Genomic DNA, 18,862 nt, shown 5'->3' with positions numbered 1-18,862 from the left:
TGACTTACAGAAATCTCTGGTGCACACTAACATCTATGTTGACAAATCTAAAATAAGTAACACATTAAACAACAATTGATGTCATTGAAGGACACCATGGAGGAAGCTACTGTTTTCCCAAAAAAGGTTTACAAAAGCCCCCTGAGTGTTCCACAGCACTACTGGCAAACTCGTGTGGACATAATGAAACTTATGTATACATATGAAAGTATCTATTCCAACAATTGTTTGGAATAAATAAAATGCTATGTGGAGAAACCAAAACCTCATTCCATGTGAGAAGTATGGAGGAGGGGACATCATGGTTTGGGATTCTTTGCTTCCTCAGGCCCTGGACGCATAAGTCTCATGGCCCATCAAACAATTAAAAATGTAAAGTTTATCAAGACATTTTGCAGGAGAACTTAAAGGTAGATTATACGGTCTTCAAGATGCTTGCAAGATTTGAATATAGCCTCCCTTCATTCCTCCCTCCCCATCTTTGCATTTCTGCCCAAAGAAACGCCTCTAGCTCACTACACGATGATACGCCAGGGCAGCTACATTGCTAGCATGACTCAGTCTTGTTGGGAGTGTTGCTAAACATGAAAAGTTATCGACTTGTTGTATTTTTTTGGAATGTACAATAATTAAAAAAAATAAGAGAGGTGATCATCTTACATAGGCGCTGGTGGTTGCAACCGTATGCATCTGTATGAGCAGCTGTGTGTGTGAGCAAATGATTGATACATCCCTCAGCCACGCTTTCTGTCTCTACACTATCTGATTGGCTAATTTTGTCTCACCATGACATGGAAAGAAATGAAATGAAAAATGACATGAGAGGTCTAAGATGGGACCAGAGAGAGATGTTTTTTGAAAAGATCATTTGCATATTTTACTGTCAGGTCATGCAGACATTTTAAACATATGACAAAATCTATTTTTATTACATTTTTTAATAACTAAATTCTACAGTATGTCTGCCAATTGAACAGGACAATGGCTACAACAGAAGAAAATAGCGATTCACACCAGACATCCCAAGAATACTGCTGAACTCATCCAGTTTTGTACAGCAGAATGGTCTTCTTCCTCCTGACGGTGATGCACTTCTGATTTACAGGAAATGTTTGATTGAGGTAATTGTTGCCAAAGGAGTGTCAACCATTAAATACAAAGGTTCACATCCCTTTTCCACCCTACAGTATGTTCATATTCTTTGTTCAATCAAAAAACATGGAAGCATTACTGGTTGTGTCTCCATAGGTTAAGTTTAGACATTAAGATAAAATACTTTTTGTTGAAAATACATATTTATGATCTCCCGTGCCATTTTGTGTGTGTGTGTGTGTGTGTGTTTATATATATATATATATATATATATATGCACATATGCACACAATTTTTTTTTTCTCATAGAAATTACATGCAATTCATTTGACACATCATGGTTGTCGTTCTACTTTATACACCAATAATGCACAATTCGCTACGATGGGTCTGTTTTCTGTCCTAAACTGTATTAGTTCTCCTACGAAAAGGAGAAACAGCAATGAGAGGTTTGCTAAACCTGATGGGTGAAGTGTTGTAATTACCTGCAACCACATCATTTAGGTTCTTATGTGGGACTTTTGTTATTGCCCTGACAGAAACACATTCACCTATTCACTCTTCTCATTTTTTTTCTATGGAAAGAATGTACTGAAAAAGTTACTTGTAGCAAGCAGCCTACTCTCGTCACCCATTTTCTTTCCACTGGTGCTTATTTTCACTTTCCCTCCATCTTGATTTCCTGCTCACTCTGGTTTTTACCTCAGGCCACACCCATGGGTCACATTACATACATGCACGCACGCGCACAAACACACACACACACACACACACACACACACACACACACACACACACACACACAAATGAGTGCAAGTGCTTTTAGGCAAATGACATCACCCCTGACCTAGTGTGAACCCAGCAGCAGCAGCAGTCTCATCCAACCAAACAAGGCCCACTCTGTCGTAAAACAAGCAGAGTGGTAACGGTCTGGAACAAGTGAAGTTTGAACACATACCTCCGTGCCATTAACCTCGTAGTCTGTCTGCTGGTTCGCCCGACACACCCACCATCATCATGTCTGACTGGTGCACAAAAACAGGCCGACCGTGTGCACATGCACGTGCGTGTTTTGTCTGTGTTAGTGGTGCTGTTGGAGCAGGTTCCAACTCCGAGCCAAGATTACATTCCCACAGAGCCGAAGGCCCTCATACCTTATCTTCCCTCTATCCCTTCTCCTCTGTCTTTCTTTCTCTCCAGCTCCTATTTTTCTCGGGCTATGACAGCATGTTTATGTGGAGCGGTTAGGTAGCACAGTCAGGTAAAAGGCAAACACATACACGGTGGTGTAAATATTAGTTAGGTTGCTACTCGACAACGGTTATCCCGCTTGGGAGTAAAATCAACATGCCGCGCTCAGTGTGTGGCTGTGTTCGTTTTGGGTTCGGGGGGCTAATGTCTATTTGACACTTCTGTCACGCGGCGTACACCAAATCGAATGACACAATGCACATGGCCCCGTTCAAGCAGCAGTTACCTTTTTAGTCGATGACGAAGCAGTTGCAGATAAATTAAGGATCGTCCAGCTTGATGTACGGTAAAATCCTGTCAATAACACTCATTGGAAAAAAAAATATATCCCAAGTCGAGGGGGCTGAAGCAGAAATGAAAATGCTCACATTGTTTCGACATTTACCAGTTTACTGAGGTGTTGTTGATTTACAGTATGGCGCGTTTCATACACAACGCAAGTCGGTATGCTTCACAAACTGTCATTAAAAGTACATTTAAAAGCAGTTACAAAGTCAGAGTTAAAAGTAAAGAAATAAAAAAATGATCTGGCGAAAATGACTAAAAGTGTATACTGTGCAAGAACAAGATTTTCGAAAACATCATTTACTTTCTACCAGTTCAGGGTGTGCCCCGCCCAACCGTGACCCTCGTGAGGATAAAGCGGTTCAGAAAATAGATGGATGGCTGAAGAGTTTTAAAACTGCGACTTCTTGGGTTCGGATTAATGTGACGGGCGACACAGGGCCAACTCATCATAACTTTCGGTGTGAACACACCTGTCGATAGCTCGTGTGTAAAGCTGCTGAGGGAAGGTGATGTGATGCTAAACAGACCGAACCTTCCTTTTGATAGTTATCAAAATATGTTCATTCAGTGTTTATCCGCATATCATCATGGGAACTTCGTAAAAGTGGCATTCCAATCTTTGCTTGTCTGCCTGTTTGCTTGACACCTTGCGCTTGTCCAAAGAAGACATGCTTATGCAAAGTAAAAAAGAAGACACCTGTTTGCAGTATTCTAATGCTAGAAATCTGACTAAGATGAATGTGTTTTCAAGTTGAGAAGTTCTTAACCCCCATGATTAGCTAGGTTTGTTTTTAGTAGCGCCATGCTGACTTCCAGCCAATCCCGCGGTGATGTTGTAATCCAGACCGTCTCCGGGGTCCACACGGACTTCTGTCTGCTGCAGTCCACACATAAATTCTCCACCCCTAATTGGATTTTTAATTGGATATCTGTGGACGCATCCATGGCGAAATCCTTCTTGTAAGCATTTGCCCGGAATTCAGTCATCCGGAAGGTGTAAGCATTTTCTCAAAGTGAGCTTTTTTTTTTTTTTTTTTTTGTATGACACAAAGCCGCGGGGGTGGGGGGTGTTGTTGTCGTCTCCGGTTTTATGAAGAGCTCACTTACCTTACAGGAGCTTTTGTTTTACTCTCGCTATTGTTTGGGATGCTTCTATTCTTTAGCGAAGGACGAATACCTTACACGCAGTTGCACAGTAACTTTAACATACTGTACACCCAAGCATTCTTTTCGCCGGCCGTTCTGCGGCGCGTACAGTGCATCCTCCTCAGATCACTGATCACTGCCCCTTTTTTCTTCTCCGTGTCAGCTGATTCTGTCCCACCATCACACTGGGTCCCTTTAGAACACTGCTAATACAATGAGCACTTCTCTGTCGACCTGCCACCTCCCTCCCGTGTGTATTTTGCCCCTACACACGCGTGCACCATAAACACCTCAGGGGTGCGCGTGTTCAGCTGAGGAGCAAATAGCGATGCCTTGACAGTTGACACTCAAATTATCCTGTTAAATATTCTTCGATCCACATTTTGCCAAAGATTACTTCCTAGGCGGCGATGAAGATGTCAGCAGGAATGCTGTCAAGTGTATTTGTCTCCAATCTCAATGTATAAGCCGGATAAGACAAAAGAAATTTAGTTTCGGAAGCAGATGACCATCTTTTTTTTTTTTTTTTGAAATTCATAAATTATATTTTAGATCATATGTGTCTTAAAATGTCACTTAAATTATGAATTGAGGTTCTTCTGTGTATCCTTCCATACGGTGAAACAATCCGTCATTATTTCATCAGCATTTTCTGAATGCTATTCCAATACTTGGGCCCATGCAAAACATTATTGTTGGCTGCCTCTTACAAACATAAGCATGCAGCAAATCTCTTCCATCACCGCTGAGGGATCTGCATGAGCCACAAAGTGCATTCGCAACCGAAAAGTCTCCAAACATGTTGTGCTTAAAGGCACCGGTGCAACATTTAAACGACAAGCGTGCATATGGTGAGAAACTCTTTTTCTGAACATTGTTTGTTACAAAAGTGGTGGGGCAAAGATTTTCTGATATTTTCTTTGGATGGGTTGTGAATGTTTGCTGTTGCCTGTGTGGTAATGTCCTGGCTCCAAATGGACGTGTTTGCGCTGAAGGTGGGAGGAGACATTCGGGTGCAGGCTAGATTTAAGATGATTGGCCATCTGTAAGGAATATTGGTGTAAACCTTGGCACAGTGACTCCCTCTTATCGTAGCCAGGGTACTATTCTGGTTCCGTAGTCCGACATAATCTCAGCGTACTTTATAAGAGGCTCTAGTTTTTTTTTTTTTCCTAATGGCATGTCTTCTTTCTCACACGCCCGCAATCCCACCTACAAACAACACAACTCTGCCATTATCCCTCCCACTTGACTGGTGAGCGTAGCGCCCAGGGGGCATTGGCTTCATTTACTCAACACTTGCGCAAGCCGCCCCCTCCCTCACGTGAACGTTTAGCACCGTCAGTCAGGTTTACTCAGCCCCTTATCCTTCTCATGTTGCCGAACATGAAAGACAGATGCCAGAAGCTACACACGCTCACACTGGCCGCTGCTAGCGCTTGTCACCGACAACCGAATCGTAGCTCATAACTGACTCATTTTATTATTCGACCCCGGCTTGCTGCAACCGTGCCGCTGTTTTGTTTTCATAACTACATTCCTTCATAAAATGGCAGTGTCTGGGCCTGTCAACATTTTTATTGTTCTGCCGTCTCTTTCATGCAGCCGTTGCGTTTCGATTGATATGAAATTAAGTCTTTTTTTTTTTTTTTTTATGATGATGATAAGTTGTTAAAATGTCACTGGTGAGATTTCATCTGAAGTTTGATGGTCATATTTGCACAGGTGTGCTGCGTCGTAACTTGGTCTTGAAATATTGTCGACATAAGGGTGGGCTGCTCTGGTTGTTTGCCACTTAAAACAGGTTGCTTTACAGGACAGTATTGGGAATTTGACAACATTTCAGTCTCCAACATAGTAGGATTTCTTTTCTTTTCTCAACTGCATTTCTTTGTTGTGTTGTGTTGATCCAAATAATATTGCTGTTAGGCGTTATGCCACCGTCATTTTTAAATTGCAGCGGTGTGTCGGTGACTGGCTCAGAGTGTGCCTGTACCTTGTCCGTCACGCCTTCTGGCTGTGATTGGGTGTTCTTGCTCAGGCGCAGTGGTTTCTTAAAAATCGAATTAGAGGTGCACAAAAGGACCCGAGTGTGATTTTATTCTTTTTTTGGGGGGGTCGCAGATCATTTTACTAATGTACTCCTGTCAGGTTTATGCTGCATGTTTTCAAAAATGTGACATGATTTTTTTTTTTTTTTTGTAAACCGCACCCACTTTTTCAAGATCACTTGAAATGATGTGGTCAGTTCTTAGTTTCACATTACAAAAACAAATGCAACTCCGAATGTGCACGCAACGTGTCTGTGATGTGAAATGACTGTGAACAAAGCAGGACGTTGAGTGCCATGCTCCCGGGGGGAAAAAAAAGAAAAAAACTAAAGTAAATATTGTCTGGCGTGTAGGGGCTCATTTTATCATCTCGTATTGCCAGAGTAGCGAGGCGGGAGGAGGTAGAAATATTTTGGGGATAAGAGTAAACACTCCTCGATCTCCTCATTTCATGGAGACGTCTACTAAAAATGACGTCACGTCATTGACACGCATATGAATGAACCATCTAGAAAGGTCATTGGTTAGAAAGTGTCGTTGCCAGCCACCCTTTGATGTATGAGTGTGTGTGAACGTGTGAATATGAGGCGTTGTAAAGCCCTTTGAGGGCTGTATGGTGGAGATAATACTTTGTCTATAAGTACGCCCATTTACCATTAGAAAATTGTTGGGGTGTCAACCACTTGAGGGTTTTTTTGCTGTTTCCAGCAGCGCTCGGAGGAAACAGTGGATTTGAATTTGGATATTTGCATCTAAGGCTTAACTTGAAGCCTCAATTCTAATGAGTAGACACTTTTTTTGTTATAATTTGCATTAACAGTTAATGTTAAGAGAATAGCAAGCATTTTTTTTGGGCGGGGGGAATACACATTCAACTATGGGGCAGCACGGTTTTAGTAAATCTGTCTCACAACTGCCTGGCGACCCTTCCAGTGTGTAGTCTGTCTCTTGCACAAAATCATCTGGGCTTCAACTCAGCCATCAACCCTAATGAGGACAAGCGATGCTGAAAATAGATGGAGATTCCAGTATGAAAAAAAAAAAAAACGCTTTCCTTCATTTTTGCCACTGGGAATTTTAGCCATACCACACATGAGCCTCTCGTTTGTGGTCGTGAGGAGCAAAAAGATGCCTTTTTTTTTCTTTTTTTAAATTTTTTTATGGTGTCCAACCTTGAGGTCAAACGGCTGTTTTTTTTTTTTTTTTTTCTTTAAATACAACAGAGGATCCATCTGGATTTTCTGGGTGCGGTCTTTATTTACATGTGTGAGATTTTTTTTTTTGCACAAGCACACTTCTATTCTGAACTGGTTTAGAAATGGCAGTCTCTCTTGGTTACTGGCTCTTTTAACGGTCATGCAACCACATATTATTTTTCCAGGTGATCCATAAAGGGAATTTCTTGAAATCCCTCTTGTGTCTACTACCTGTGCTGTTTGTGCTTCATTTTGATTGAGTCTGCCGATGTTCCCAACTCAGCCGTGCTGCAATGCACCATCGAATTAGTCTCTTATTCATCCCGGCAGTTCTGACTCCATACAGGGTTGTACATCATCTCTATTAGCAATCCAATTAGTATTCTTAACTCAGTTAAATGAGAAAGCGCCTTGAGAAGCGGCGAATGTATTTTCTCGTTTTACTTCACGTTAACGTCTGCTCATAATTTAAAACGGTGTCAGAAACAAATTAAATTACTCCTACGACGCTGTCGGCTTTCTTGTCCTTAATAGAAACAGGAAGGGGCGGGGGTGAAAAGATCCTGCTTTAGCTGGTGCCAAGTCCGAAGGGGATAATCACACAGAAACAGGATTAGGGCCAGTTGACAGTGGGATTAGAGCCGCGGATAGGATTAGCGTTTTGGAGATCAGATTAGTGTAATATGTGCTGGATTGATTCTGTAAATTCACTGTCGGAGGAGCATGCGCGTGTGTGAATGTAGATTTTACAATGCAGGCGCCCCAGAGTTTAGATTGAAGCTGCAGATGAGATAGAAAAGGAGCGCATGGATCAAAGACATCAAGAAGGAGAAGTGGCATATCGCTCAGGTTTTATTTTCACCTCTTGAAATGCTGAGAGTTGTTTTCAAAGTCTATATTAGTCTACGGTTCATGTTTCCTTCCTGATTTGTGTGCGCGTGTTCCTCTCCTCCCCTTGTCCTTAACTTTCCATTTCAACCAGTGACAAATATAATACATAATCTTGAATTAAAAAAAACATTCAAGACGTGAAATACAATCATGTCAAATGAAATCACACCCCAAAAAAAAAAATGCTCGATTAACATCAACAGCAGAGAAATGAGCACACCTCAGCCGTGTCGAAACAACAGCGTGGTGTTTTGAAACTTCATCCGGCGTCGAAGAAATTCACAGGAAAGCAAGTATGGGACAACAAATGCAGCGCAAAGGGGTCGGATCATAAAAAAAGAAAAACAAATCCACAGCGGTCTAACTTTGGAAGCAGGGCTCCTGTGTACGTGACATCTGACCTGAGGCGTTTCTTCAAAACAACACCCTGTCGGGTGTGAATAACTCACACTGTTCGGCTGTTTGTGTGTACACAAATAACAAGACTGCCGCCCTTGTGACACACACTATACGGAATAAAGTACTTGCACAGATCTTTTAACCTGTTTATTTGTCTAGGGCCAACTTTGCAAATGTTATTGTCACTCGTTGCAAATTTTAAAGTCCATGTAAAGTGAAAATGTCTTCTCAATTTGACACATCGGCAGCAGAATTGTTAACAACCAGGACAAATTCAAATGATTGAAACAAGCCCCCGAGCATACAAATTGAGGCTTTAAAATCCTGAAGAAAAAAAAAAGCCATTGTCTTTCCATTATCTCAGGTGCAGTGGCCGCGTCCGCTGAATGCGCTAAAACCACACCCTGCTCAACTGTCAATCAAACGTGACCCACTACAAATGGATGCTACTTTGTCTCGAATCAGTCTTATTCCTTCACATAACTACGTTTCAGTCCTGAAAATATATATCTGCCTCAGGCCTTTGGTGGCTGGAATACATCCCACCTGCTTGTCGCAGCAGGCTGGCTGTCAGTTCCAACCTTCTCACTCTCTCGCCTCTCTTTTTGACGTGTGCTGCACACTCCCGTCTGACAACCAGGCTCTCGAAAAGCGGCCACGCCAGCCCGAAGACTTGGTCCACACGCTGGCTGTCAAGCCCGACTTTTTCAAGAATTTTTCACCCTGCTAGCATTTCCTCCCTTCTCTGCGTGGCGTGCATGCGTTTGTGGCTGACTACAAGGCGCTCTAAAGTGGCCATCCCATCCCAGCTCAATACCATATTTAAAAGCTTTTAATATCTGTTCACAGATTTTATGTAATCCCTCTCCAGCATCCATCGGAAATTTAAAAATGTATCGGTTTAGCCTTTGGCATTTCTGGAGGTGGCTTAATAGGTTGAAAAACAAAACCAAAAAAAATCTCAAGAAGATGCACCTCCCCCAAAGGGGGAAGCACGCTTAACGGTTTGGGCTTGACCCTTTGCTCCCCTGAATTGAGCTTTATTTATTTGATCATTACATTTTGCACGATTCTTTGCTTTCAACCTAAACGAACCTGTTTGAGATGGATGATTAGGTTGCCTGAAAGGCTGCGATCAACTCCGTATTTCCTTCCACGTCCACTATTACTTGTAATAATCATGTGTCCCAATATGGTTGTCCACATATGTCCGTTCCATCTATTCTTCGAAACCTCAAATTTCTACCCGATTATCCATCAATATTTGGAATGCTGGCATGTGTCTTCGTTTTATAGCTGAACTGTCACCCATAATCCTTTGTGCCATTGTTCTGACAGGGTGGTAATGCGTCACCAGGGGCAAACTGTAACTATTATTGTAGATTAACAAGCCCCAGCCGGCCACATCTTCATAAGCCCCGCTGATCACATATCAGTTCCTGGACCCTGACCACTGAGCAGCGCAGTGAGCGTCAGTGTTTGCAATGCACATCACCACAAGGGTATGACTGTGTTGTGCCTGGTCTGAAATAGACATGCAATGGCAACAAGTAAACCGAGCTGGCGTGGGTCACTTTTTCACTCTTTTTTAGAAACAGTTGCAAAGTGCAGTTCTCGTTTAAGCAACGGGTGGGGTTTTGCTTTTTGCCCACCGCCACCATCCATAGAGAGGGTTTTTAGTTTTCTGCGTCAAAGCGTTGATTTTTGAAATCTATTCTCAAAGGTGATTTGAGCGCATTTTTCTTGTCACGACACAAACCAGCAAGTTTCACAACTACTGCAACTGACTCAGTCACTGCAGTCATAGTCGTTTAAAGGATAAAGAATATATGCCTGTGGGTGTTGTTCTATTGTCTGCCTACGTGTGTTGCTGCATTGTTTGTGTTCCAATATTTATTGTTTAATCCTGTCTTTGGTGTGTGTGTGTGTGTGTGTGTGTGTGTGTGTGTGTGTGTGTGTGTGTGTGTGTGTGTGTGTGTATATATATATATATTTACTTTTTTTTTAAACAGCACTTTTCTGCTGTAGGCTATTTGAGGCAGGGCATGTTCAACAAAGACCAACCACTGGGCGTGAGCCTTTGAGTGGCTGCTGCTGGCCGGCAACACAAAGCTTCATTCACAGTGTGCGCGAGAGGAGAAAGCGCTTTCATCTCCGTGTATGTTTGGACAGAAGTCACTGGAACGCCGGCCAGAGAACAGTAGAGCCTCACATACTGTGATCTAAACCATCCCTACTGAACGACAGACCATCAAAGATTCCCCTGCCATGCTGAACGTGATCCTAATTATCACGATATGTAAACATGATGATATATGCAGAGTAACGCAATCTCTCCATCCCTCATGGACTTGGAACGAACATGAAAATGTAGTTGTCCTTTTTCACATTTAATAGCTTGCACTCCTCAAATTGAATGTTGGCAAGGACTTGACTCCGTCTCTCTTATAACTGGGCTGTGGCTGTGTTCAGATTGAATCGGTCACATTCAAGCTCACCTTAATTGGGAGTCAGCACACACCTGCCACAATTTAAAGTGCCTCAGATAACCTCAAAATATTTCCTGATGTTCAAGTAGGCTTTCCCTGACATTTATTTTGGCTATTTATCAGAAGCCTGCATGTTTTTTTTTGTTTTTGTTAACCGAAGCTGACGGCTATTTGGAACTGTTCATAATTCCTTCCACCAGTTCCAGCTGAAGAAAAACGGCCCCAAATCAGGTTGCAAGCACCACCGTGCATCATTAAGTGTTCTTTTGATAATGAGCGGTGTTGTTTGCGCCAAACATACCTTTTTGGAATTGATGTTCCGAAAGTTCAACCTTGGTTTCATCGCACCGTGCCAAAAACTCCTGCGAGGAAACAAAAAAAATGACAGCAAAAGCCTACTAGAACATCTGAACGTGATTTGGGGTTTGATTTATTACATTAAAATTCAACGATTTTACACAAGTAAATCTTTGTAGCTTTGTCGAAAACAGAAGTAGAAAAATGTGATTCATCGCGATAAATTACCCGGTACGGAAATTGTTGCAGTCAATTAGTAACTCATAATACATTGAGACCGCCATATTTTCTTCAATTTCTTCTTCATTTGAATCCCAGGCGCCACTGAAAGTATGTGAAGTGACTATCAAGTGACACAAAATCAAAACATGGAACACCTAAAAGTACAGTTTTAAAATTTGTTTATTTATTTTGGGGGGCAGAACAATGCCATGTAGCTATTGATGTAAGAACGTGAAAATTGATTTTGATTATTTCTAGAAAACCTTTGCCAAATGTCTCAATGGACTCTTAAATTCAACTCTTGTGAGCTGTTTTGGTTGTCATGAATATGTTGCTCCACATAAATGCGCCTGTAAATTTACAAGGTATTTAAAATGAACAGGAAGCTGAAGAAACTAGGTGTGGACTCATTTTATGATTTTTTTTTTTTTTTTTTAATTACCATGGCTATACAAGTCCGTGCAAACATTTATTAACAAACACTTCACAACAGTCGGATTTAATCTTGCAAAATTGATCCAAATGTTAGCTTCTGAGTATTACACAGCGACCAAAAATGCTGCTAAATGTTTCCTGAGCAAACAGCAGCAGTATTGTATAACTGACTCACGTTGTCTGCTGCGCTTTTGTTTCTCCTTAAGGGGAGTAGAATATTTCTGTTTTCGCCGTGGGAGTACGACGTCGTTCAGATGGCTAGGTGAAGCAAAGTGCATCGTTCCTCGTGCATACCGCTTGCCGCATGCCTCCTCTCCTCTCCAAAAGGATGGGACGCAGCCCCGCCCAGCATTCTTTTAACCTCACTTCATTGTTTTCTCAAACCTTGCAGAGTTTCTAAAGCAAGGGTGTGTAACAATTTAGAAGGGAGAGTTGGACAAGTGCGCGATCTGGGCGGGACGTGTTTTTACAACTGAACGTCATCAATCAGGCCGCGCGGTAGCCAGCCACATTTTGTTTCCTCTTTGGCCTGGATTTTGCCAAGGGGATCAGACCCCTGTCTTTGTACAACTTTGCAATAAATTGGTGGATAACGAGTTTTGAAATCAGAAGTCGAGAATAATGGTTGGTTCAGCCATTGTTTACGTTAATGTAATAAGTACCTAATGAGATAATGCCTGCAATACCTCTATGTAATGATGGATTACAGATGACAATTTTAAGTTTTGGTTGAGACTTTATTTAGCAAGCATCATGGAAAAGTTGACATGCCTGATTTGCTCTCGCGGGCCACGCAAAATGATATGGCGGGCCAGATCTCGCCCCGTGGCCTTGAGTTTGACACCTGTGACATAGAGCAGTGGTTTGTTGTATTTATCCAGACTTAAGGGCCAGTCCCTGAAAATATTGTCTGACATTAAACCGATACGTGTGGCAAAAAAAGTTCGGGACCGCTGAGGACTAGAACAGAGAGCTAAGTGTGTGCCACTTATGAAAATGATGTCACCAAGAATGAGAATACGGCACTTCTCAAAATCAGAATGTCATGAAAATGAAGTCGTATAGTTGGAAGAATGGAATCGTAAGGCGAAAAGTAAGGCAATCATTTCCGACGTGATGAGGATCAAGTAGCTAGGCTAACGAGATGGGGGGGGGAAAAGGTTTTGTAATAATAGTAGAGAAAAAAAATCTGTTGTCATTCTCTTACCAAATAAAGGGGGGGGGCAATTGTAAAACTGGTGGCTGGATTTGAACGCAGCCTCACTTCACTAGTAAAACACAACTATCAAGAGGAAAAAATACCATTCGAGATAATCTGCTCGTAAAACACGCTTTTATGGCACACATCTCATGTCGTACTGTAGACGCAGAATACACACACACACACACACACACACACTTTTTTTTTTTAAATTAAGACCATATTGAGTGCAATTTCTATCGCTCTTGATCAGGTGTCTCCTACGATTAAACACTGATATTGAACCATTGCCCAGCCCTAATTCAGCATTTTGTCTGCAAGCGTGCTCTATTTACAACTCTTTTCTCTGGGTCGATAAGTAATTACTTTCAGACATGAACGTTTTCCCTTTCTACTGTATAATGTTTGCGTGAACAACACTAATTAAAAAGGAACACGGGAGCAAAAGGGCTGACATCAGGAGGCTTCTTTGTGGACCAGCCCTTGCTGCGGGGCGGTGTGTTCTCAATATTTTCGTTGTCAAGCTTCTTTGGAACTCTGTTATCAAAAAAAAAAAAACAATTCAAGGAAGCACCATGATGTAATGTGAGAGTGTCTGGCTGCTCTGTTGCCTTGGATACCGTCTTGAGCTGCGACTCGAGGCTGTTGATGTCACGATCAAACGAGCAACCACAAACAGGGCGGAAGGCGTGATGTCCTCTTCTTCCTAATCCTCCTCCTGCTTCTTTGAATCACCTCCACGTTCCCTCTCGGCGTGCGGTGACCCGCAATGATCTTCACTTGCGCAAGTTCTAACAGTTCGCTGACGCAGGGCCAGCTCTCGCTGCTCAGATAATACAACTGCGTTACCTCCACTGACTCAAACCTGTCCGCCAGTCGGACATGTTTTTGTTTTTGTTGTTGTTCTGAATATGTCATGGCGACCAGCAAAAAGTAGACTTTTATTAGGAATTATGATAATGCCTCAGCTGTGAATCCGGTTGGCAGCCGCGGGAGGGTCAAACGGGGTGAGCGCAATGTGATCTGCGTAACGCACACGCATTAGCACACGCTTGGCCCCCATCAACCGCACTGCCTGCCACTGGCATTCTCTGAATGACAGTGCTATTAGAACACGTACACTTAATGGCGTGTAATTTCAACCTTTCAACCCAGGTGAGGATAATTCTGCGGCTCAGTTTAGCTTTACAATTGACATCAATTATAGTCAATTAAAAAAAAATCTATATATATATCTACATATATACATATATAGATATATATGCCACCTTTTGCCAGATTCTTAATAAATTCCGCAATCTTTTCGCTGCATTCCGAGCGGCTATTCAAAAGCATAAACGAAAGATGCAAGTTGTAATTTATTTTTGTGTCTTTATTTATTTTGAAGTGGAATGTTCTGACATGTTTTTTGGAATAGTTTGTGCTATGTTTACAATTGAAATGATCGAGTCTTCATATGATTGTTTTCTCACATTTTAGGGAGTCTCAATTCTTTGCAATTTTGCACACTTTTTTTTCATTTTCATTTGCAGTCTATATATGGCTAGACGAGTGCATCTCAGTCTCAGCAAGATCCAATAACAACTTGAGACAGCAACTTCAATCTAAGGGGACAAAAATCCCCCCTCCTCCCCCCTGCAATCAAAGTACACTTCTTCACCATGATCCCACTCCTCTCACCCTTGCACCTGTCTGGTAATCCAGTATGAGTGAAAGTGAAGGAGAGTGAAGTCATGATAGGGGACTGAGATGTCTCCCAGTGGGGGCTGCTCAGTGAGGTCAAGCAGGCCCTTGGGCCTGTCTGTCTATTCCAAACGTTGTTTGTCTGTGCTGGCCTTTACGTCATGTAATGTGTAGTGTGAGCTCAGGCCACCTGTTGCGTGACCCTGAGAGCATGCATTAATGCTTGCTGTTTTTTACTTGGTCAAGTACTGCGGAGGTATTGGATCCTGACTTGGTATCGGCAAAAACTTGAAAACAAATGACTCAGACTTGGATGCAAAAAAATGCGATTGGGACGAGCAAGAATCTGAATCAAAATTAGCTTCATTGTCATTGTACCACAAGGTGCAACGAAATTGAATAGCGGGTTCAATGTGCGGAAACAACTAAACAAAGCGAGCCTGGTCAAAGGCAATCACCGGGTCAGTTGCGCTGATCATTGCCCAAAAAATTATTATGTTGCTCAATCAGTGATTTATTCACTTTATGGGAAGCTTTTGACCCAGGGCATGTGCTTTCAAGTTGACAATATTTTGCCAAGCTTGCCTTCCTATCGTGGCTTTTGTTCAACTCAGAGCTGAGGTAGAGACGAATAATTGGTTTGTTTGATTGTCATTCTCCTTTAGTGGATTTTTACAGAAGACTATAAAAGCTATCGATCAATTTATTTTCTTTCTGTACTGTTGTCCTCGTTATAGAGTTGTTGATGAACTGGAGCCTATCACAGGTGACTTTGGACAAGGGTCCGAGTACACCCCTAGACTAGTGGTCAACCAATTGCAGCGTCGTCCATATTGAGGGACAGCTGAGTTTTGCAATGTAAACGGACAGACAGATTTACGAGACTCGTTTACAGTTTCACACGAGCGGTTTTGCCTTTTAAATGCCCATAAATACAGATAAGATAAGGAAAACCCTTGTCCTTCCTTTTCCAGGGCCGCTGTTCCAGAGAGAACTGCAAATACCTGCACCCTCCTCCGCACCTAAAGAACCAACTGGAGATCAATGGCAGAAACAACCTGATTCAGCAGAAGAACATGGTCATGCTGGCTCAACAGATGCAGCTCGCCAACGCCATGATGCCTGCCACGCAGCTACCGCCCATGGTGAGAAGACACACCCACAAACACGCCAAGCTATATGTATAGCGGACCCCCCACATATTTGAGATTCTGCATTCACCTACGCACAGCATGTTTTTGTCTACTTGCGCCATGCATACGTTTGACTGTAGTATCTGTGACTTTGAGTGTGTATGGCTTTAAAAGGCAAGTGCCTGGTGAGTGACATGGGTGTCAGTGAATTACAGTCTGGAGTTGGCTGGCTGTTGACAGGAAAACCAGTTAGCCAGTCCGCTTGTTGAGCGACTCGGCGTGAGTTGTGGCCGTCGTCAGCTCGTGTATGTTTGTGCTTATTATGTGTTTGCTTTCTGAGCATTTGTTCACTCAAGCGATTAGTGGCCGCGACTATCCTTGGCCACTTGCATAGACATTAAAATGAAGGTTTTATTGATTATTATCATTTATTAGTTGGTTGTTTATGCTTGCTTATGTTTATGCGGTCGTGGTTATGTCCTTTGTCTGGCAATTCCTAATTATGATGTACATGTCTCCGAAATTATTTGTTGTCATATTGTGGTTCATTATTATTTTGATTATTTTTATCATCATCTTTGAAGGAGAAGAGATCTTTCAATCAATAGAATGTGTAGAAAGGGATGGCATTTTGCACACCTCGACTTTTTTTCATTCCTTTGCGAATATGGAAAGCCGATGCTAAGTGTTTTATTGCCTGTAACTGATGGTTCGGCTTTTGGGTATTGTATATCTTATGTTCAAAATAAACGTGGTACGTGCATGAACGGCGCGGCCCGCAGCTGCAGCCGCGGCCTTTAATCCCTACCTGAGCCCCGTGTCGCCAGGCCTGATGCCCCCGGAGATCCTGCCCAGCACCCCAGTCCTCATGGCTTCCAGCCCTGCCGTCAGCCAAGTCCCCAACGCTGCCGCTGCAGCCCAGAAGCTGCTGAGAACAGACAGACTTGAGGTAACCGCAGCCTTCTTCTCCTGAAATGACAGAAACTGACATCCCTGAAAATGTCAAATGAAAACGCTTCCTGGAGTATTTGTTTGTTTTTACTCAGAAAAGTAAGTTCAACAACTTTAAACAGAATCCCAATCCATCCTTATGTAAAACAACAAAAGTGGTTTTCAACCGCTGAAACTGCCAACAGACATTTTTAGTCTTGTATCTCATCAGTTCAAATCTGGAGAGATGTTGATGATTACAAATCATTCCACATAAAGATCTTCATTGAAATGATGCAAGACTACGACAAATGCTTGCAATTATTTGCATCATCAAGCGCGTATCCAGATGTTCATGTTGAGCATTTCTTTTCATCAAAACATGCTACCAAACTACACATGTTGAAGTATTTACTCACAGTCCAGGACGTGGGCACAACTTGGATTGTGCTGCCACCCGCTGTCTCATATGTGAACTACAGAAATTGTCTGACAAGAAGTTCTGGAGTTGCGTTGCACTATGGCAGCGTTTGCCAACTTTAACTTAATCAAGGCACACATTTTACACTACAAAAATCTCACCCAATATATTAACAAGCAACATCTGAATATCCTGTTCCTTTCTTGTTTATATATAAACATTTTGATCCCTCCTCATTCCTACTCTTTGTTTTGGTGTGTACTTAATGGGTTTGTGCTATTAATATGATTTTTTTTTAATGTGCGGATGTTGCCGCTGTGGCAATTGAATTTTCCCAACTTGATCAATAAAATCTATCCGAATGGCAACAGGTCACGACACAGATTAGCCTTATCTCCTGCCCTCTAGTGGAAGACCATTGAATTACTCTTCCTGTCTCTTCGTCTTGTACGCAACTAGTGTCTTCTTCTTCTTCTTCTCCTTTCGGCTTGTCCCTTTTTTGTACGTAACTAGTGTATATGAATAAATATATTTGTAGTTAATAAAGTTTAATTCTCATAAATTAAGTGAATTTAGATGATTTCCTGCAAGACACCTGAGACTAATGTGCTGTAGCACAGTTATTGGAAATCCTTTTTGTAGTTTTTGAAAACTGCGCACATTCACAGAGACAGCTAAATGACTTGATGACTCATACTTAATCTACATAAACATAAAAAAGCCGAATGGATTGTGCAGTACCACGTGCTGGTTTTATGAGAGCAAGAAATAGTGGAGCGTTAATGGCTTGGATACCACAAAAATTGTAGCACGTTATAAGAAAAATGTAATTATAAATCGGGTGGGCAGCTTTGCAACAATAAAACAAATAGCTCTCCAAATGTCTACCAGCTGCTTTTACATAGAGCAAGAGAACGGCTCCAATTCTTTCTTTTTTTCACTGTTGTTGTCTGGCATAATCATAGTAACCTCATAGGCCGATGAAACACAATGAGGATTGTTGATAAAGATGTTCGTTTGCATTTGAGTCACTGCACTGTATTAAATACAAAATACATGTTAGACATTATAACTACCTTTTTTCCTCACATCAGGTTTTTGGGATATTTTCATTTTTAGTTTTTAAATTTGACCTCTAACAGCTCGCGCAATACGCATTCACCAAATTTATAGGTATGACATTCCAGCTGTTGCTGAACCAAACCCTTAATTCATTACTGAATATATTTCTACATTACAGTTTAAATTTATCCTTGTATTATTTTTATTACTCTGAAAACCTGACGTGCTTGAGAAAAAACAAGGGCAGATTCAGAATCACCACAAAGAAATTGGTACAAATTTTTGGGGGTGTGTGGAATGGATCATTGGCATTTCAGTTCATTTCAATGGGCAACACTGATTTGGAATATGACTACACTGAGTTATGCGTTTGATCACGGAACAAATTCAACTCGAAAGTCAAAGTACCACTGTATATTCTTATGGCTGTCTCTTTGGCTTTAGGTGTGTCGCGAGTACCAGAGGGGCAACTGTTCCCGGGGGGAGGACGACTGTCGCTTTGCCCACCCCTCAGACAGCACCATGATCGACACCACCGACAACACCGTCACCGTGTGCATGGACTACATCAAGGGGCGGTGCTCCCGCGAGAAGTGCAAGTACTTCCACCCGCCGGCGCACCTGCAGGCTAAAATTAAGGCCACCCAGCACCAGGTGAACCAGGCCTCCGCCGCC

General features: G+C 42.1%; 1 protein-coding gene across 1 annotated transcript in view; it reads left to right on the top strand.

The window, feature by feature from the left end:
- The window catches only part of LOC109520502 (muscleblind-like protein 1), a 42,100-nt gene that overhangs the window by 12,619 nt on the left and 10,619 nt on the right, over positions 1-18,862 (top strand). Inside the window, exons 3-6 of the mRNA XM_019877765.1 lie at positions 15,616-15,786; positions 16,450-16,483; positions 16,557-16,723; positions 18,632-18,860. Coding sequence (XP_019733324.1) covers positions 15,616-15,786; positions 16,450-16,483; positions 16,557-16,723; positions 18,632-18,860 — 601 coding nt within the window. The remainder of the gene's footprint in view (positions 1-15,615; positions 15,787-16,449; positions 16,484-16,556; positions 16,724-18,631; positions 18,861-18,862) is intronic.

This window comes from Hippocampus comes, unplaced genomic scaffold, assembly GCF_001891065.2.
Source record: "Hippocampus comes isolate QL1 unplaced genomic scaffold, H_comes_QL1_v1.1 scaffold317, whole genome shotgun sequence".
In the NCBI taxonomy this organism is placed as follows: domain Eukaryota; kingdom Metazoa; phylum Chordata; class Actinopteri; order Syngnathiformes; family Syngnathidae; genus Hippocampus; species Hippocampus comes.
The sequence above is the reverse complement of the archived record's forward strand: the minus strand, read 5'-3'. Positions and strand labels throughout refer to the sequence as shown.